The sequence below is a fragment of the Larus michahellis genome, chromosome 7, assembly GCF_964199755.1.
Source record: "Larus michahellis chromosome 7, bLarMic1.1, whole genome shotgun sequence".
Classification (NCBI taxonomy): Eukaryota; Metazoa; Chordata; class Aves; order Charadriiformes; family Laridae; genus Larus; species Larus michahellis.
The window spans coordinates 19,148,290-19,170,137 of record NC_133902.1 but is presented as its reverse complement, the minus strand read 5'-3'; the positions used below and the strand labels follow the sequence as shown (position 1 = coordinate 19,170,137).

General features: G+C 46.7%; 1 protein-coding gene across 6 annotated transcripts in view; it reads left to right on the top strand.

Moving 5' to 3' along the window:
- The window catches only part of VWC2L (von Willebrand factor C domain containing 2 like), a 54,315-nt gene that overhangs the window by 10,810 nt on the left and 21,657 nt on the right, over positions 1-21,848 (top strand). For 2 of the 6 annotated variants that reach the window (XM_074594137.1, XM_074594135.1), the window contains one exon: positions 11,091-11,220. The exons of 1 other annotated variant lie outside the window; for it this stretch is intronic. In XM_074594137.1, the coding sequence (XP_074450238.1) occupies positions 11,091-11,220 (130 nt within the window). 3 more of the 6 variants (XM_074594138.1, XM_074594139.1, XM_074594141.1) reach the window with 3 other exon arrangements.

The following is a 21,848-nucleotide window of genomic DNA, read 5'->3' as shown; positions in this document are numbered from 1 at the left end:
TACGCGCAACTGTTACCAGGTCCTTCCAGGAGCACTGAATCAAGTCTGAGGGTTTATTGTCCTGCCAGGCAATGCGCGGTGGGGCCAAGGAGAGACGCGCTCATCCCTTGGCTTGCCCAGGGTGTGTCCGTCCCTGTCACCCGAGATGTTTCTGTAGGGCTGGAGACCGTGTGGTCATCAGCTCGTGAAGAAGGATGTCATCCATAGAAATGTTGGCAGATCATTGGCAAGAAGTTTTTCAGACCAACCGTTTCCTACCAGAGCGAGGGGAAGTGCAGGTGTGTGTTTGTTGCTACTGGAATGTGCTTTATGCAGAATTGCGTTCATTAAAAATAATGCTTAATTAGCTAATTATCCTAGTTATTGTTTTTAAGGCTATAATTAGGTAAGTCATGTAATGACAACACTCAGTCTAGTTGCAAAATAAAAATACAAGTAGTGTTAGGCTTCCTTACTCTTCGCCCTGTGGTACAGTTCAGAGGTAGTTCTTTGGGAATTGCAGTAGAATCGGTGTGCTGGGGGTAGCGTTAGGGTTCGAGACAGCTCCTCAAAGCAGGGAATCTTTCAGGCTGTTACCTGTGGTCATCCTGGGCAGGAAAACCGTTCCGAGTGAGGGCTAACCCAGTGTGCCGCCTGCGTTAGCAGACCCCAGCGAGTCCTCTCGGCACAGATAACCTATTCAAACCCATTTTCGTTTCACATCCTTCCCAGCTTGTGCTCAAAATCGAATGTGATAATGTCCCCTGAGGGACAGAAGCCTCCCAAACCTTGCTGCCTTTTCTCCTGATGGTTTAAGTGGTGGCAACTGGATACAGGGGGCAGACGGGAGAATCTGGAAATGCCTTCTCCATAGTACCCGCTGTTAAAGACCTGCTGCATTCTGTGGGGCACGTTCTCTGCTGCTGTGAACTGCTGCAGCTCCATGGATCATGGGTGGCCCAGTGGGATGTGACACTGGTGTAAAGTTCGGTACCAGTTAGATACACTTCTGTGGAGTTCACACAATGCTGAGACCTGAGATGAGGGTTTGCTTGCCTGAGGGAGCTCTCATGAAGTCTAATCCACCTTGCCAGCTGCCAGAAAGTCAAAAGTTAGGCTGGAGAGAGAAAAAGCAACCAGGTCCAAGTCAGTGTTTCATATGATCCGTTTGCCCCTCTCCCACCTCTCAACATGCAACGAACACAGGGACAGTGTCAAAGCCCAGAAGCAAAGGAAACCGAACGCCAGCAGACAAGTTAACCAAGTGGGGTTAAGCCACTGGTGCAGCCACAGCTCACCGCTTGGCAGGACAGGGCTTTGCAGCAGGGCCTGGAGACAGTGAAGGAGAAGGGGCTGCGTGTGTAGATGTAAAGGTGGGCGCTCAGCGCCCTTGAGCTCCTGTACCCTCAGCAACGCAAAGGAAGACAGCAAGTCAGCTCCTCACCGCTCCTCAGACGTAGACTGGGGTTCAGCCAATGTGTCTTTCCTTAGGAGGAGTAAAAGTTGATGCAGCAACAGAGCGTGTTAAATAACGAGCTCTTGTCTCCAGCCGGAGGAGATCCTGAGCTTGGCAGGGGTGAGCAAGAGCAAAGCATTCAGGAAGAAGCTGCTGCTTCGGAGGGAAGGAGGGAGCATTTTGGTGTGCCAGTGGCATGCAGGAGCTCCCACTGCAGTACCAGGGAGGTGGGACCAGCTTCCCTTAGGGCACAAGAGGCACAAAACTGTGCAAAGTGCTGAGGCTGAGGGTGATAACAGCCCTGAAATCTGCAGTGTGGGGTCTATGGCAAGAGGAGCTCGCACCTGCCCTTGGCTGCCATGATCCAGCCAGGAGGCACCGACAGGGTGGTAATTTCCAGCTGCCTGAGTTGCGTGGGGACACGGAGCTTGTCTTCAGAGAGAACAGACCGGCTCCAAAGATGGCATTCAGCTCAGCAGTGCAGCTGTGATTTGGCTGTCTTGTGAGTAAGAGTCTCAGGGCCAAATCCATCACTGGTGTAAATCTGCCTGGCCTGTACTGTGGCCACGGAAGGTGCATCTGATGATCCAGCCAGAAGAAGGCAGGAGAAGGAATGGGACCAAGATCCAAATCTCCTTCCCAGTGATGGCTGGTTACGTTATACCTACCTCGTTAATACAAATGCAGTGTTTTATCAGTACATAGAGCTGATCTCGACACCTTCTCCCAGCTTTTGGTGTGAATGAAGAAGGAAACAACAGATACAGGTATAGGGAAAACCCATGGAAGAGGGATCAGCTTTCTGACCCAGCTCCTTGGTTCCTTTCTCCCTGCCCCGGGAGGCTTTCTCCTGGATGTGGCTCCTTCATTGGTAATGGCAAGAGCAGGCAGGGAGGGAGCGGAGGGCAGGAAGCTGCCAGCTGGGCTCGCTTTCCCTAGTGATATTAAAAGGAGCTTAACGAATCTGAAGCACACGCACACATTTTGGCTGTGTGTGAACGGGGCTGCGCGTCACACGTTGGAGCCACAGTCCCATCTGTCATACCCGTAGCCTTTCGAAAGGAGTCCTGTTCCCTGTGCACCGGGCATGTCCGAACTAAAAAACAATTGGAATAGAGTCATAAAAATCATCACCGAAGTAATGGAGACCTCCAGTCCCCTCAGGCCCAGGGTAGGTGAGGTGCAACTACTGTCAGGAATAAAATGGGACATATATCAAAACAAAGAGAGTGTTCTTACGAAAGAAGTGCAAAGTCATGTTGTTAAAGAAAGCTCCACGGCTGCTCTCTGGGGAGAAAAACAACCACGAGACTGCAGATAGGCAGCTCCCGTGGAAAAAGGGCCAGGGCTCGGCTCGAAGGTGTCTCTCATCAGATAATGGAGGAGTCATACTCCAGACCCAGACACGGTTCCAGGAGCCTTTTAAACCCATCAAGTTGCATGGTACATAGCAAATATATGAGTATAAAGCTCCTAATGCCATCACAACCCTGAACTATCAGATGTGGGCTCAGGATACCCACGGTGAGGCGTATCTTCTGTGCTTCTCTCCCTCGTCTGGCTTACTGATCTGTAGTAGCTCCTCAGGAACTTTTACAAAGGGATGGTAAGGGCGTTTTCTCCAGGTATGGACAGGCATGGTCTCGGGCTGAAGGGAAGAGAGGTACACAGGATCTGGGGAGATTACAGCATCTTTATGCCTTTCCATTTCCAGAATCCGTGCCTGCTCCCCAGCCTGCTGGAAAGACTCTCGTAGCTGTGAATAGACAAGCAGCAGTGAGGGGTGACTCAAACTGAGCTTTGGTTGGAGAGCTGCAGCATCTCTAGGCTGAGAAAGCAGGCGAGTCGTCCTCCACCTCCTTGTGATGGGGCTGCCTTGAGTACAGGGTGGAGTCCCCAGTTACAGAAAGTGTTTTCAGTGATGGACCTGTCTTTCTTGTCCTTTCAGCTGAGGGAGAAATCTGTCATTTCATTTCAGTCCTACATTAGTAATGCTCGTGTGCGTGTTGGGGACTCCCTTAGAAATACAGGATCTCGGATTCCGCTTCTGCTGCTTCTTGGAAGCCAGCTCCTTGTTTCAGCTGAGCTGCAGTGTGGTGCAAGCATTTTTCAGTTTTTGGATGGCACAGTTCATTTGTATTGCTAGTGCTCCACGTAAGTAGGACACAGCTCCAGTTTTTCACTGCAAATAAATTATCTAATGACTTAGTACTTTTTTCCTGTTGCAAAATCATTTGCAGCCTGGTGGTGTTCTCAGTGATTGTGCTCATCTATAACCACCCACTGGATTGTTTATTTGAACGACTTTCCACCTATGGAAAATCCAAGTCATTACGGTTTCTGTAGATAATTGATAGTGTGTCTCCCCTAGCTGGATGGGTGATTTTTATTTTTTTGAGTAAGTGACAAAAAAAGAGTGAAATTTTTGCCTCGTGCAAGTTCTTGCATTGGTGCACACGCATGTACACACAAAAAAAGAGACATTTACCAATTACCACAAGTTAGACAGTTATTTGGGCGAATGGTAAAAGCAAAGTGAGCGGCCCAGAACAGAAATAGGCTGGTACCAGTCTCGCCTTCAGGCGGGACTCAGTAGCTAGCCCCTGCTCCACACTTCGGCACCTGCAAAATTTCTCGGTTGAAAGCTTTCTGTGAACTTCCCTGCAATCTCCTGCTAATCTGCCTGAGATCACAGGCAATTTCAATAACAATGAAAATGATTCTAATTTCAACTTCGGGAGTATCTTCTATGAATGCTATCCCAGCTTCTTTTTTATTCATCTCCCCTGGTTTATGTCTTCCCACCTCAGCTTAATGCAGAAACCATTTTTGCCTCCGATTTTATTCATCAGGTCCTTTTTAACTTTCTTCCCTTTCTTGCTTCCTGCCAATAAATTCGCCACCTGAAACTGTAGCTACAAAAATCATTTCCATCAGAATTGCCATTGTCCTTAGTGTCATTAAAAGTTACAGCCACTCTTAAGATGTAAGTGCCCACTTTGACAGACTTCACTTTGCATCGCTCTGCTTTTCCTGCTGTTTTATCTGCGTGGAGCAGGATGCCATCAGTCGAGCCTGTCTGAGGGGGGAGGCTGAATGTGATTATCCGTGTGAGCGCTGGCACACACTCTCCTGAAAACTAAAAGATAGAGAGATTGGCAGCAGTGATGCTTTTCGGCTTTCCTTCCCTCGGAGTCCAGCCCTCGCAGGGGATGGGACGCATCCAGCCCTTCCCAGGGTCAGGCAGGCAGGCGGTGCCTGTGGATAGAGCTAGTGGAGCCCAATCTAAAGCAAGGCGGGGACAAGTGTGTGCAGAAGTACCAGGTTGGATCCATCGCATTCAAAGCTGCCTTGACGTCAGTAGAGACGGAGATGGTGGCATCTCCTTCTTTTTAAGGGGTTTGCACTTCTTTTGACTAACATGTTCTCAAAGGGGGAGAAAGTACTGCAGCCCCGTATTCAGTAAAACTATCATGAAAAGCATATTTTCCCTTTGCAATATAATCTAGAAAAGGCATATACTTATGCACCATTTCCTTTTTGGTGTTTAAAGGAGGTGGGAGGTAACATGCCTGATTCAGGTTTGCAGTGATATCAAGAGTCCTGGCATCTGCTCTGCATCTGCTCTGGTGTGATGGATCCTTGGGTTTCCATGGGGCCCAGAAAGCAAGCCCACTGGCTTAATTTCTTGGTTACGCACCACTTCAAATTCCAGTCAACCAAGGAGATTTCTCCAGCCATTCTGCCCATTTTGGAAATACACCTATTTGACTGGGAAAAGCGTGGCAGGCCCCAGTGGCAGCTCTGTTCAATTCAGTGGAAGTACGTAGATTGTCCTCTACTGACTTGAACAGCCCCTGCATGATGATCAGTACGTGTCTGTTGTTACATGACTAGATGGTTGTAAACACTTAACATTAAGCTTTTCTGTTCTCTTCCTGAAAAGAAATATCAAGTATTTGTGATATAATAGTTGTAAAGTTTGTATTGCTCTGTAGTTGTTGGCTAGTAGCTGTGTATAATTGATGTAGGGCTGTTGTGCGACAGACAGCGTGAGGACACGGTCCTTCTGTGACCACTTCATGGCACCTAGTCAATGAGATGATGTCTTCGATTATGGGGCATTCTTGTACGAATACCCTCTTCAAGCTTAGCTGGAGAGTGTAGGAAGGAGGAGGAAGAGAGCAGCCCAATAAATCCTGATAACTGGATCTCAGAACAGATTACTAGAGAGCAATTGCAAGAATTTGCGGTAGCTTTGAGCAGCCTGTACGCTAGCTCCAGCAAAGGTGTACACCTTCTTCCATGAGGCTGAAAATTTAAGCATGAAGAAAGTACCACGCAATTCAAAGTCTTTTCTTGAAAGGGTGAGGTGTCCAAAGTCTCAGGAAGCGGCTGTGCTAAACATGCCTGGAGGAAATCAGGAGCTGGCATCTAAATTCATAGAGTGGGAAGTCTCGAGGAGTAACAGGTCTGTGTATGGTGTGTTTTAATGATATATGATCCAGTGGCTCTTGAAATACTTAGGTGCCAAATAACACTTTGCTCTCAGAAGGCTGCTTGGAAAATGGGCACTGTTTACCCAGCTCCGCAGGGGGAATGAACTGCAACTCCTCCAGTCTGAGTGAAGCCAGGTGGATTAATCACAGCTGATCACAGGAGGCTGTGGCCTGAAAAGTTGGTCTGAGGTCTCTTCTGAGCTGGGTGACAGCCCTCATAAGGACTGAAAGGAGTGGTCTTGGAAGCCCGTTAGTCTGGTGAATGTGACAGAGAGCAAAACCTGAGAGAAATTGCTTCTGATTGACACATCAAGCAGGTAAAGAAAAAGTATCAATCAGGTGTCACCTTCACAGTTTTTCATTAGTCTTAGGTAAATCACTCCCTTTCCACCTCTCTGGAGATGTTTACGTAGAAGCAGCTGAGAGTGATTGACAAGCAGATGTGTAGACAGAGAATCCTTATTGGAGGCAAGGAAGGGGAGGGCTGCAGTATATTGTTTTGTGTATATATATATTTGTGCTTCCTCCATTCACTCAAGGAGAATACTTAATTACTCAGTAATAAGCTTTTGTAGGGCAAGCCACATGTTACAGAAAAATCTTTCACGTGTTTGGGACGGCAGAGAGGCAGCTTAGGGTGCTGTAGCTGTGGACAAAGCTTGAGCCAAGGGTGGAGTACAGGTGAAGTTCAGGATGTATTTGGGACAAGAGAATTTCTATGCTTAAACAAGATGTCTCAGATGCAGTAAAGCAAGATATTGCCTAAAAACTTGAAGTTTTGTGTGTTAGTTATTTGTGTGATTGTACAAGCTGCCTTGGTTTAAAAAAATGCTTGATTCGGATCTCTGCAGCTCTAAAAGAACAGAAAAGAGTAGAGTTAGACACTGAGTTTTGAATTCAATTTTCCATTTTCTTTTCTCCACCTCTCCCTTAAGTTTGGGAGGAATTAGTATTTTAGGCTATTATCCGTTTGATCATGCAATCTCTCTGTCTGTCCACATCTCTCCATCTTCTTGGATGACTTGAGGGCATGCTGGAGCCCCCAGGTGTAGACCTCTTAGAGGTACGAAATTTCTGTGGTTTTATGAAACCTCGTGCCTGACTAAAGAAGGACCCATGTGTTGCCCAGCCCCTTATCACTGTGAGGAGTAGCTGGATGATGTTAGTGAGCATAATTCCTACGTTTGCTTCCAAACAGAGAGTGAGAATGGTGGGGAGCTGGTGTGTAGGGGAGTGAGCGTGAAGATTAGGAGATACAGTATCCACATCTCGTTTGGCTTCGTGATTTCCCCTGCTCAGGGCTTATCTTGTTTCTCATTCTGTTTCCTTTGCTGCCTTATTCGTTTGTTTGTTTATATCATCTATCAAGTTTATCATTATGTGCTCATGCACATAAAATCTTTATTAGCCATGCATATTCTCTATTCTCTGTTTTAATTTTCCTTCCTTCTTTCTTTGTTAACAAACTCTGCTGATGGCAGATGTTTCCCATTTGACAGCACCTGGGACTAAGGTTTTCCAGCCACGCAGCCAAAGGAGTGCTGGCGCCTTCCTTCTGCCACCCCGGTTTGCAGAATGGGGCCATCCTCTGATAGAAGCAGGGAACGAACCTGCCCTCCAGCCAAACCTGGGGTCACAGTCCTCCTTGAGGTCAATAGAACGGAAGAGAAAGAGAAGTTGGGCCATGATCTTAGGTGTGGTCATAGCAGGGGTGTTCAGGGTCCACATCCTTGTGCTTCTTTGGTCTCTTTGAAGTGACTGGCCAAAGGAGAGGTGAATCAGGGTCAGTGCTGAGGCTGAGAAGGTCCTTTGTGCTCTGTGTCCCACTTCATCTGCTCCCAAACCCTCTTGAATGGTGGTTAGATGTTGGCCACATCTGCTTCCCACCAACTTGGGTTGACTTGGCCCCTACACTGACAACGCCATCAAAGAACGTATATCCTCACTATTTCTGAGGGTTGGTGCTCTCCCCCTCATTGTAAGCGAACATTGGGTAAAAAGAATTTCAGGTGCTTTGCACCAGTTTTCCCAAGTCAAAAAGCTGTGTTGATACCTCCTACAAAAGGACCCAGTTCACTGCTCTGGTTTTGACTATAGGTCCATTTGTTCAAACATGCCTTGAACAGTAAGGGGCCATGCAGTTGTGTGGTCGTGGGTCCGTGTTACGGCTGGGCACCATGAACATCCTTTCCTTTTGGACAATAGTGAGAAAAACATTTCTGCGCCAACATCTCTTGAAATCCTTTCTGACAAATCCTTCCCTGGAGAGTATTCTAAGAGATTATTCTGCCTTGGACAGGTGTAGTGAATAAATTGTCTTCTGGCTCAAGCCTTTTATGATCCTTTAATCTTAACACTTTTTCTAGAATATCAGTTTAAGGGGCACCAATAAAGCGTTTGCACTGTCCATGTGGGAATGGCATAGCCTCTGATTTGTGTCCTCTCTCCTTCATACTTCAGAAACCCTCTGTATTTTTTCAACCTTGTTTTTCAGTAGGGATGAGAGTTTCTTTTCAGGATCTGGTGTTAGCTGCTGTTTGAATTTCACTGGCTACAAAAGTGGAAAACACCCCTCTTCCATGGGTGATGAATCTTTAAATCAGGAAACAAATCTTTGGGACATCTTTCACTGGTTCACTGTTCTTCCGTGGTTCCCACTTTGTCATTTTGCCTCTGTCTACCTACTGCCTATGTAAATTAACAGAGGACTTTTTTGGCGAATGTCCCACAATTGTTCCACAAGAAGGGTAGCTCCAGGGAAATTAATAGCTGGGATGCAGAGCTCACAGACAACAGGAAAAAGATGCTCTATTAGTGTGCTTGGGGCAAAGCCCTTTCTGAAGGGGCAGGGGTTTGCAAATCGGATCCCAAAGCACATCACAAACTAAGCGGACAGAAGGCCGGAGTCACTCACGGAGGCGAGGGGCTGGGTAAGAGCCACAGTAAGGGGCATTGGCAAGTGAAGAAAGTGGTCAGATAGAGGAAGAACCTGGAGTCAAGACCAAGCAGCTTGACCTTGATAAGACGGGGAAGAGGATGTGGCCGAGAAAAGTCTTGTCGTTCATGGCAAAGCAGCCTTTTCGTTTGCCGGCTGCTCGTTCCTTGTGCTGCCGAGGTGTGCTTTCCTTCTTTAATTGTGTGCGGTTCTTCCCGCTTGAAAAGCTGCTCTCAGTGTCGAGCAACATCATGGTTTATTACAGTGTCATTTTCAGGTTACGCCAACAACGCAAAAGCAAAAGATGTGTGTGTCATGTCTCATTTACTCAGTCGCAGAGTCGTTCAGGGGCATCTTCTACTTGTGTTGATCATCTTTAAGCCGCAGATTGGGCTGCAGTCCTGGGAACACGTCATGTATTTCTTAGTGTCGCAGCCATTGTAGTAGTGAAGATGGGGACAAGTCCTGAAGGATACGTCAGTGAAAGCTTCCACAAATCACAAGAATCTAGTTCTACTGCTCCATATAATTAGCGATTAAAATGAGTAAAAACAAAGCAGCAATTTTCTTATTGATCCCTCAGCAAATAGTTCTGTCTATTTTCTTCTGTATTGTTTCTTCTTATTAAATAGCCTTGAATAAGAAATGTCAGTCAAATGAATTTAGATTCCTGGTGCTTCAGATAGAAATCAAAGCAGGATTGAATGAGGAAAGATAATTAGAGAGAGGAATTCCACCTCCACAAGACTTCTTCCCTTGCTCAAGGAGTGCTGATTTTATCTAAATTGCCAAAGCCACGAGCAAATGAGAGGTGATGGGAATTATAGACTGCAGACGCTGAGACAAAGCAAGGGAAGCTTTAATTAGTGCATTTTAGGGTAGAAATGAATTTCCTGGGAATAAATTATTTGACTCAAGACATATGGAGCTTCTTAGAGGTGAACTGAAAAGCTTATTACCTGCCAGAAGCAGGGCTCACAGGTAGTATCTGTCTTGTAGAAATGAGTGACCCATCACTGGGGTCTGAAACACGTGGGGATGAATCCTCCTTTCCTTCGCATCTCACTTTTTGGTTTTTTTTTAAATGCGGAGGAATTCCCATTGCTGCAGATTCCTATCAATGCAAAAGAAAGCAGAATTTTTCCCAATTTACTCGTTCCAGTTTTACTGTTGCTGAGGAATTGGGATTCACATATCGAATCTACAGGTACAGAAAGGAAGTGATTTTTCTTTCAAATTCTCCTCTTATTCTCTTTTCTTAGCTCTGTTGTCATCCTTTCATCACACTTGCACACACATAAGGACATGGGGAACGTTAAAGCACTGACCTTTATATTTTTCAACAGATTTCCACAGCTTTTTTAAAGGGTGCGACAGTGACAACTCTCTGCTATTCGGAGGCGGATAGGGATTGCTGTTAGAATTGATGGAGTTGAAGCAAAACCACTTAGTTGGGTGCTTTAATCCAGAACTCCCCGACTTCAGCAGAATTATTTAGGCTCCTAATTATTTACATATTCTGTGTGAGACGGTTGCTCACAAACCATGTTGAAACAGGCAGGAGTGGGGCCAGGGCCAGGTCTAATGACTATATTATGGGAGCGATTACAGACCCTTGATGCGGGTGCTGCAAAAACACGGAATAAAATGCGTGTGCCCCTCCAAGAGCAACACTGTTCTCCTCTGCTCTGAAAAGCAGGAATGACAGCACATAGAGAAGGCTGGTGGATGAGCAGGCCACCTCAGCACCTTTCCGACAGCTTGGGGTTTGCTGGCAGTGGTGGTCTACATGAGATAAGAATATGACCCGGAAAATCCCCCTGTCCTCCCTTCCCGGGATGAACCACCACTCGTGATCTGCCAAAAATCCTGCTCTGCTCCCGGCCAAGTGTTTTAGATAACACCGGATGGGTAGAGCAGAGGTACAACCGAGTGGCTTCAGCTTGGCCTTTTTGATGAAGGGAGCTAAAGTCTCCTGAAAGCTAAAAACACCCACACCCTCTCTGGGAAAACAATCTTCATGCTCGTTGGTTTTTCTAATGTTCTGGTTGCCTATTTCAGATGTTGTTATTTTGTCCCATAGGTTAATTTGTATTACCCATGATGAATGAATGCAGTCAAGAGGTATTGAACGCTGATGTGTTTATCTTATGGCAAGATAGAAATGTTGCAAACTTGTGAGCTACGGGAGGAAATGGGCTAATTTGAGATTTGTTCCTAGCCCTCGCCATGCGAATGGTGTCGCTGCGAGCCCAGCAATGAAGTTCACTGTGTTGTAGCAGACTGCGCAGTTCCCGAGTGTGTCAACCCAGTCTATGAACCAGAACAGTGTTGTCCTGTCTGCAAAAATGGTAAGAAAGTACTGTATTGGCTTTAACAAAGAGGTATAAAGGAAACATTTTATTAAAATGTTGTTACTGATGCATCGCCAGGAGGTTTGCTTCTATTGACACGGGCTGCCCTTGTCAATGGGGCCGTTACTTCTCCTTGTGTGTGGGCTTCAGTTATGAGGTGGCAACTGTGAACACTAAGGCTGCCCTTCCTGGCCCGTGTCTTCACATGGAGGTTATGGGATTGCTGACTTGAGTAAGGCTTTATAGGGCTGAGTCCTGATATCGGAGATAATCGTTTCATGTCTTTGCTTTTTGCTCATAATTAGTCTAACATGAAATCAAGTGTATAAGAAGAGAGAGAGTCTTTGTCCCTAAATTAAGAAACCAATGGTTATTATGGAAGACCAGGGGAAAACTCACTGAAATCAATGGCAAAACTTCCACTGGGGCCAGTAAGACACCCACCGAGCCTGTAACGTTGTAGGTTGTGTGCTGAAGTCTGTGTGTGTAGCATTGGCCCTCGTTGTCCTGCTGAAACAATTTCATGAATTGGAGTTGAATTCAGTAATACTTTCAAGAAGGGTTTTAGGATGACTGAAAGTACCTCTTTGGAAAATAAATCTGTTTCCAAGAAGGTTTCCCTGGTCCTGTACCACAGCCCGTACACACATATGTCTCTGGAAAAGCACTTTTCTCCTGATGTAGATATGAAGACAGATTGAGAGTTGAGCTAGCTTCACATAAACCTCTTCATGGCTTTCTTAACATATAAGAAATGGCTGCTTAGACTCATCTTCTAGTGTTTGGAATTCACTACCCATATATATTTCCTCTTACATACATCCCTGCTGCTGGATAAGAGTAATGGTTGCTTTTGGATCTAAATGAAAATGTTTACAAAGAAATAACATTTTCAAGACATTTTCTGCTCTTTAAGACAGAGAAAAAGCAAACAGTTGGAAACGCAAAATATTTTTACTAAAGGAATTGGCAAAATTAAGACCAGTCTGGAAAATTATACCAAAAATACTACTTGAAATCCTGAGTTTTGCATTAAACCATGATTTTTACTCACAGATATTTTACAAGGTTTTCATTTAGAGTTTTATGTTTCTGTTGAAAAGCAGAAAATGTTCATAGGAAATTTCATTGGTTTGCCATTGTTGATGCCGATCTTCAGAGAAAAGGTATGTTAACCAGCTCTATCCATCACCTTTGCATAGATCGCGTTGCACTTGGGTGTGAGGTTTCCCATCGCACTCAGCACGATTGATGTCTTGGGTTGATGACTGGGAGGGGTAACAGTGGCCATCGTCGTGCCTGTCGCTGTAGCTCTGGCTCATTTACACCCGAACGAACGCTGCTGGGGTGTGTTTGGCCTCCATGTTCCCACTGTGTATAGGGTACCACGCTGAATCCCCCCATTTATGGTGGCATGTTTGGCCTCCATGTTCCCACTGTGTATAGGGTACCACGCTGAATCCCCCCATTTATGGTGGCAACACTTGCTGATGTCTTCCCGTCTGGTTCGCATCACACAAATCCAAACTGTGAGCATCGGTCAGGCTTCCCAGGAGTGCAGACTCAAAGGTGGCTTCACACAGGTCCGGGAGCTGCTGGATTTCCCCACCAGCCTTTCACCACTATCACCGTTTCCTCCAGTAACAAGAGTCCCCCACTTTGGGGGTTGGTGGCTTTCTGTGTTGCGGTCCCAAACATCCCTGGTGACCAGGAATGGGCAGCATCTTTCTTCCAAAAACAGGCAGGGTGCCCAGAGAGACAGGATAAGAGGGAAAGAAGCGACTCCTACTGATGGGACCAAGAACAGGAGGAAAGAAGGACTATCAGCCACCTGCTGAAGGGGCTCCAGGGCACAGTAGAGTGATTGGATACTCAACTAGAAGCCAGGAGGTTTTCTCCATGGTGTTGCCAAATTTCTCTACTCCTCTCTTCCCTCATCTGTTGGAAATACAGAGTTCTCTGAACCCTGTTTTAGGCAGGGAAGTATTTCTTAAGAGCCGCCTTGGGGATCCTGGTCTCTGAGTTGAGAGAGACCGGGGCTTGCAGCTCAGCTCTGAGCCAGTGGTGGAGGAAGGGGAGAGGCAGCGTGGTGGCGGGGCTGTTCCTTGGGATCGAGGAGCGTATCTGCATGGGGGGTGCTGTGGAGGGGAGCTGAACCCTTCCTTCCATCCCAGCCTGGCTGTAGGGATGAGGTGTGGGACCCCTCCCAGCCAGCAGGGCTTTCTGCTCCTCCTGCTGCAGCCAGGGCTGACTGGCTAATTGCTGGCCAACTGCCTGTAATTTTGACTTTATCCTTCACAAATGAAATGAAATAATTCACAAAGTCATAGAAATAAGCAGGCGCCAAGGTAGTCTCTGTTGTCACAGGGAATGTGATGAGCAAATTTTGTTATTGCTCTTGGACATGGCTCCGAGTGTGGCACGTACCCTTCACCTCCCGCATAGATTTTTGGGAATTTCATGTGAAAGAGTTACAGACGTTGCTGTGTCTCTTGCCCCTCTGAATCCCTCTGACACATCCTAATGAATGAGGATCGCAACGCTTTAAGCTGTCTGTTCATCTTGAGACCAAGATTTTATCTTTCGGCTCTCCACTGCAGCCGGTCAATTAAAGCTCAGTTTCACAAACGCATGAAGATAACACAAGCTGACAGACCCACTTAAATGACTGAACCCCCCTTTTTTTTTAATTTATTTGGTTTTTTCCTTCCATCCAGTAGCTTTTGCTTTCTACCAGAGTGGTGAAGGCAGTTACAGTGCCGTGTCTCGGTGTGATGAAAAGATTTTAGTTTAGTCTCGGTCCCTGTAGTCATCATTTTAGACTGGCAAACAGAAGGGCTCAAGGGATACAGCTGTTGCGGGGGGGGTGGGGAATGTCAATCCCCAGAACAACATGTAGTGCAAATCCTCACTTCAAAAGCTGCTTCTTAAAATTTTGGTAAGGAAAGTCCTTGTTTTGGGTTAAAACACAGCCCTGCGTTGTTTGCTGCATTCCACTAGCAGCGTGGCTTGCCTGCTTGTTCAGCTGTTGCTGCCATTAATGGAAGAATAATTTCCTCTCCGTACATTCCGATAGATTTTCATGCCTTTCTTAATTATGTCTTGCCAAGGGCAAAAGTGCTGTGAAGCAGTGAGGTTAATGCAAAAATCTGTTGATTCTAACATACCTGACCTGAAGATGCATGAAAAGCCAGTATCAATTTCCCTCCCTCTGCCATCATTTAAGAGCAGTCTGAACAAGTGGCTTTGGAGATTTATTCCTTATTGTCAAAAGAAATAGAATTGCTATCTTGTGCTTCACTAAATGCGGTGTAGCTCCTGCAAAGCTGGCTCCGCTGGGCAGGGGTTACCACATTACACGGGGAGGAGGCGGGGTTCACCGGGAGGCTAAAATTCGGGAGGGAGAGAGGGAGAGGACATTTTATCCTTCGTGTCCTATCGTCCAATTTGTCAGAGTGGATTTTAAGGGTGATGGCTCCAGGTGCTGTGCAGCATTTCTGTCGTGGAGATGAAAGGTCACTGGATTTCACGTTTCCTGGTAGTGACAGACCGCCGGAATTATGGCCCCGAGTTCTTAGTTCTAGTCATTGTGACTTCTCCAGCCAAAAGTGTGTCAGCTGTTGTTAACTCTCTCCTCCGTGGGATCCAAAACTCGCCTGTCGCTGTTAAAGTCAAAGCTCATGGCTGCCACCACCTGTGCTGTCCCTCCCGCCCCCAGGTTCTCCCGCCGTTCATCCATCTCCCGCTGCATCCATCCACTCTGCTTACACTGCAGCCTTTCCACCCAAAAATCCCCCCTGAGGTCCTCCTCCTCCTGGAGGCTGGGGACATGCCTGTGTAGTGTCACTCAGACCTCCCCTGGGTCTTCTCACCTGGCCATGAACTCTTCATTTCCCAACCTCTGCTTCTCCCTCCCTGTAAATCCATCTCCTGCTGCAGGCTGAGCCTCCGTACTGGTGGGGCGTGTGGTTTTTAAAGCCCTTCCCTGCGTCCCTGAAACGTTGCTCGTTACGTTTCCTGCAACTCTTTGGACGTGGCCTGGCAAGGATGCAGGGATGGGGGGGATCCCCAGTGTGTGATCACTCCCATCTCTTAATCTGGTTTAATCTGGGATCCAGATTAAATGAGTTCCTTTTCTTTGACAGCTCGGAACAGCTCTCACCTACTGCTGTTTGCAGAGGGAGACATTCATTGCGTTTTGCCTTCCCCGGTGCTGTTTGTTCAGAGCCAAACCCACCCACTCCCAGTGTGCCCTTTCCGGGGGGCGGTGAGTAGAGGTGTTCAAGCCCCAGGTGGCCTCTGAGGTCTCTCCTCCAACGCTGTGCTGAGTTAGCGACATGCTGATCTTTGCCCAGTGCTCTAAGGGGCCCAGCTTCACACCCCTTGGGCATCTGTCCACTGTTTTGCTGCTCAATGGAAGAAAAACCAGATGCCATTTCACATTAGCAGCTTTGCAGCTGCTCAGGGAAAGGCGGGAGAAGAGCGGAGGCAAGGAAAGGGCAGCGCAGGGTTCCCACGTTCTCCTGATGTTACAAAGTGCTCCTTCAAAATTGTATCCAAAAATAATCTCGACATTAGCAAAAATTCATCATCATGGGGTATTTTATGGCACAGCTGTGTCAGGGAAATTAATTTAAGAATTCCAATAAATGCCACAATAGAATTGTTAACTTCTTCTCCTCTCTAAAGTGTGAAATTCTTTTCGGAGCATTTCAAAGGCGCCTTCACCCATTTACACATACATTAGCGCAATTACTAAAATAGACTTTGCCTTGGCGTTTTCATTTTCTTGAGGGATGAACAGAATAAGCGTTATAAATTTCTAGTTTGGGGTCTGGTTTTGCTTTTAATTTAATTTTTGTTGCCACTAATCCTCAACAAAAGGATTTGTTACCCAACAAGACAGATAAAAGCTAACGTGTCCACAATGAAATGCTTCCTGGCAAGTGTGCTTACTCACGTTAGCGTGGGCTTCTGGAGACATCCGTGATGAAATACTGGGCAGCAGGAAGATGTTTTGTAGATAATCTGTCACTGAGTCTTTAATTAAAGTTTTAAATTATCACAGTTGATACGGATTTCAAAGCAAAGATTCTGATCCTGCCCTCCACACACAAGTAAAAGATCCCTTTGCCCTTCAGATTTTACAGATCTACCTTGGTAAAATAGCGCGTATTCAGCAAAGCTCTTATGGGTATTTATTGTTATATGCTATAAATATTAATAATTCCATACAAATGTCTTCGTCTTTGAGGACATGAGCGCAAAAGTGAGTAAATAATGATTTATTGCCATGCATATAAAGCCACATTTTACCTAAGCTTCTCTCTTAATTTACTGAGAATATAAACTTGCTGCTCGTTATTTCTCCGTCCAAGTTAATTTGAAATAAGCATTCCGCACACCAGCCTTCTGTAACACGGCGTGTTTTGCCCAGAAACCCCCCCGGGGGTTTTCCCAGCCCATCGAAGCCGAGGGCAGCCTTTCCTTTAGCAAACAAATACGCCTTACATGTGTCCCTGAGAGAATTTTGCACGCCACTGCGTAGAACATTGCCCGGGGGGCGACCTTTGAGGCTGCCTTTTCCTAGCAATTGGTATATAGAAGTGTCTTTTTTCTAAGTGGGAGGGTTTTTGAAGGCCCCGAGGGCCAAAGGGGTGTCCCTTTGGAAAAGCTCCGCTGTGGACAGTGGTGGGGGTTGGTGCCAGGCCGTGGGCAGGCAGCCTCCAGGACAGACTCTTCTTGTCCCGTCCAGCCGCACGTCGGGAGAAAGTCGGTTAAGGAACTTCATTTACTTTAATAAATGAAGCGGGGTTAATACCGATTACCCCTCGGGTGGGTAGACCTCCCAGGAAAATCTAGATGCTGCAGAAAGAGATGTTGGCGACGCAGTCAATGACCAGGGCTCTTCCTTCTGAATGAGCGAGACAGCCCAGTCAATGCCCAGGTATTGTCTTGGGGGGTCAATGCGATGTGTTTATTTTGCAAAACCCTTTGGGATTTTGGGGGACAAAAGGCTCCATATAAATGTAAATTATTTATTGTATTTTAGGTGAAGGTAATGGATTAACAGTGCAAGTTGTTAACCAATATTGACAGAAAGAACTTTTCCATGCGGTTTCTATTGTTCCAAATTATCAGCTATCTTGAAAAGTGCCAAGATTTTAATATCAAGTAATCCAGTGCCTGGATATTAAGTTACCTGTGCTTTATTGCATAAATATAGCTTGTTATTTGTCTGCACGGTGTTGATCACTGAATCTCCAGGTCATTGTTTTGGAAAGCATCCGCTTCTAACATGATCAGTGACAAAAAAAGTCAATGAAGTGTGGAAAAAAATTACTAAAAGTTTGAGGAAAGAAAGGAAGGTTTTGGGGAGAGGATGTTTTGTCTGCCATTTGATTATATACAACTGTTGCAGGATAAAGATGACACAGAAAATGTGGCAAGAGGACGAGAGAAGACTTCATATTCATTTACTTTATGGAAAACAGTGGTTTGGAGCCGTGGGGAAATTCCTTTAGAAAAAACAACTAAATAAAATTCCTCTTCTAATTTATTTCAGGAATTCCTGAAATGGCCAGATTTTAAGATTGCAGTTAAAACCCCTTCAGTCAAAGTCTATGCAATATGCTGATTGATTGTGCAGATGCGAGTTGAATGTGACCAGCCAAGAAGAAGATGTATCCCCCACGCCGGACTTTGCTGGACTCCACGATCCTCTTCATAGGTCCTGGAGACAGAAGCTGGTAGTATAGCATAGCCACGTCACCCTTCGTTCTCGGCGGATGAAATAATCATGGCAGCCAGCCAGCTTTTTGGGTACTCGGTTGACCCCACCACTCCCACCCCACTGAGATGGCAGGCTGAGGGGCCGCGGGAAGGACCTGCCGCACTTCGGGCAGTGCTTGCCCAGCACGGGGGGGGCCGGTGGTTGCTCCACAGCCGCCTCCTGAGCGCTGCTGTGCCGATGCAGAGATGCCACCCCACATCAGGAGTCATCTTCTATTTTTACAGAAGCTGTAGAAGCTGCCGTAACGTTGCCATGACGGAGCCCGCTGCACTGAGGCTTTGGGGCCAGCTATGAAAATCAGTGGTTTTGGAAGGGTGAATGCAAAAGCAAATTCCTGAGACTACAAATGATGCGTTTTTGATTGTTTGTTGGCTAATGTTCTTTGTGTTTACCAGCAGGAATGTAAACTGTGGTGCCCTATTAGCTCAATTAAAGGAGTGATTTGATTACCAACAGAGGGGAAAAAGAGGATTGATTTAAAAGCTGGTGGAAGATCAAGACTGAAAACAAGATGGTATATTTGGGCCAGGCAGTCACCGACCTGACAAAACACTTTGTACTTGCTTTACTGTTCCTTGAAAAATAAGTCATTTCACTGAAATGGATTTTCAGTGGAGCTTGTTCACCTCCATCACTCTGGGCCAAGTGGTTAAAGATACATAGATGCTGAACTTGCTGATGAGAGTTGGGTACGTAAGCATCTATCAGGAGCCAGCCCCTCCATTGCTTTTGGAAATCTCACGCAGCTGGATTATCCAGGTGCTCAAATGCCCTGCTGACTCAAGACTGTGACCCGCTCCCTGTGGACACAGCTGTTGGAAGAGTTACTTAATAACGGTGAAAAGCTTTGGAAAGGTGTATAGAGGTTAAACCTTCCAGAATTAACCATCCTGGTGCTGGATAGCATCAGGGAGGGCTGAGTTGAATGTTCCACCTCCTGCAGTTTAGAAGAAGGAGAGACTAAAGGAGGCGAGGGAGAGGAAAAGCCTTTAGAGAACAAAAAAGACATGAACTGAACAGCGCTTAATGTGATTAACTCTATCACACAGCTCAGTGCTCACACAAAGTGGTAGCTGCTGGACTGTGTAGCACCAGAGTGACAGGGGCGCTGCCGGGAAAAGCCCGATGCAAAGAGTGCTGCAGCAGGTCTCCAGCAGGACGGCAGCCCCTTTTGACCCGGCGTGTTCATCTGCAAGCTTACAGGGGCTTCCTGAGCATTTGTGGTCTCTTCCTCTGCCCAGGAAGCAAGAAAAGGATAATTCACACATTAAATAGGCAGGAGAAGATGCCAGACAGCCGAAGGCCAGGCGGGAGCTGAAGGCTGCTATCCTGAATTTGTACCCCAGGTCCTGACCGTGTTGCCGTGCTTCCACCCCAGCACAGTCCAAAGTGAATGTCTAGAGGCACCCTAAAGAGAAGGGTCAGGGGCAACTGTGAGAAGTCATTTGTTGGATGGGACTTGCTCCAAAGCTCTCAATAAGCGGACACAGCTCACAGAGGCGTGGGAAACACGTTACTGCATTGCTCTTTAAACTCAGAAATATTTATGAAGAAGCATCTGCTCACCGGTGATTTTTTCCCCTTGGGAAAACATTGCTGAAATTAGTGTGCACAAGCCTATGGCAGCGGTAGTTCAAGATCCGCTATCATCATGCTGGTATATTGTAGAGGAGCGGGTGGGTTTGGGTGTTTTTTGGGGGGGAAAGTTTCTAGGTTCAGGTTGGGAAACCAGGTTTCTTTTGCAGACCGGAAGCAGGCCGGGCAGTGCTGGAATGAAAGCAGACACGGTATTGCTGTTCCTCACCTGAGCAGATTCGTGGTGTAACTTAAAAGACCAAAAGTGACATTATTATCCAGTTACATTGCTGTAAACCATTTTGCTGCAAGAGAAGCCTAAAGTCAAATCCTCAGTCCGTGTCACTTGGTGTAATGCCGGCAGTGTTGTTTTACTCTGATTTACTCCAGCTGAGGATCTGCCCTGCAGGAGCGAGTACCTCTGGATGACTCACAGGCACATTGCGGGAGGCTGGGGTGTTTTGCATGGCCAGGCTTTCTAAAAGGATTAGAGATGGGTTTGCTTTTGCAGCTCTAGAAGGTTGGGATTATTAAGCATATCTGTATGAGAAGAGTGGCAGACACTGTCTTCATGTATTTCTAATTTAATGAATGTTTAATGCTTCTTTTATTGGAGCCTACATATATGTAGAGTAGAGGACTCTAACAAGGGGTTGACTTAAGTCAAATAATTGATGTTTGAGCTGCTCCTTTTACATGAAATGCAGACTTTAGAGAGCAAAGAGACTGTAATGAAAATATGAATTAAAGATTAGAGCTAAGCAAGTCTGAGGAAACTTAGAATTAAAAAAGGCACTTACAACTTTTCTCCTCCTGCTTCCTTTCCTTCCCTCCACCTTTTCTACATCTCCATCTTCTCTGCTTCTGTGGAAGTCTGTAGAAGTCCTGGTCCTGCATTTCAGCCGCAGCCTTCTATCTCTTCCACACCTACGCACCTTGCAGAGGGAATCAGCGCAGTAATCTCATTCTGGGTATTACTGTGTTTGTTTGCACATCATCCCAGTCTGCTACGCTTGCCAACGCACCAATCAGTTTGGCTGGAGAGACTCAAAAGTATTTTTAAGGTGTGTTTTTCTTCATCTCTATCCCTGCTTTGCTGATGGAGTGTGTCTCCTGGGCAGAATGAAAATAAGTGCAAGTTTTGTGGATGCATTTGCCAGAGAGATCCACAATTTGTTACGGCATGTCCAGGTGAGGGTGGAAGAGGGTGATTTATCTGTGGTGGTGATGCTGCTGTGTGACACTGGTTGAGCTGTGCTGCCTGGAGAAGGTTCCTGTAGGACAGGCTCAAGGCTGGTACAGTGCCAAGACTGGCATCAGATATTGCCCGTCCCTGTTGTCCAGAGATGCTCTTCTGCCCATAAACATCAGCATCCATTTCCTTCCACCCCCTGGGCCCACCCCTCTCGCTCTCGGTTAGCTGTCTTCGTGCTCTTGACTTCCCATGAGTGCTTTCAGCTCTCAGTGCAGGTCTACGAGCTCAGCTCCTGCAGCATGAGGCTTTTCTCCCCTCGATTCCTGCAGCACAGGCTGCAAAGAGCTTGGCTGGTTGGGGGTAATTTCTTGCTTTCTGTGTTTGTGTTTAGAAAACCCTTCTGCAGTGTTGGTCTGATTTCATACCTAAGACTGAAGAGCTTAGGCTTGGTCATCAGCAAATAAAAGCCCAGTGGAAAAGAGGAGAATGTTGCTTTCTTTGCTTTGGCTGGTTGGGTTGGTGTGGTTTGGTTCCTTGCACCTCTGGCTGTATTGGTACAGCTAAATAAAGGAGGGCTGGGCAGGACACTCGCCCATGGGACCCTGATGGCCAGCACTTTGTAATGGGTGGCCCAGCTAAGTTGCAGCAGTCGGCAAGCTCTGTGTGCTCCGCTGCCCGCCCATGTCTTCCCCCCAACCCCGAGGCACATACGGCACCTTTGATGCTCAGGGACCATAACCCGCTGGGCTGCAGGGCCACCCTCCTGCTTGCTCAAGCAGCCCAAAGAAATGCACACAATGTCTTAGGGTGAAGAGGGCACCCCCTGGGGTCTGGAGGAGGTCCAAGGAGACATGCTGGGTGGTGTGGATGTGGCCAGTCCTTGCCACATGGCGTTAGTGCCAGAGAAGAATCTCATGCCCTGGTTTATTTAGCAGTATGGGTGCACTCTCTGAGTCCCTCCAGAAGGAAAGCTGCCACTGCACTCTTGCCCCTTACCATTTTTGTCTCCAGGAGCACTGAGCCACCAGGAGACTTTGTGTGTAGAGGCTTGAGGTGTAGAGC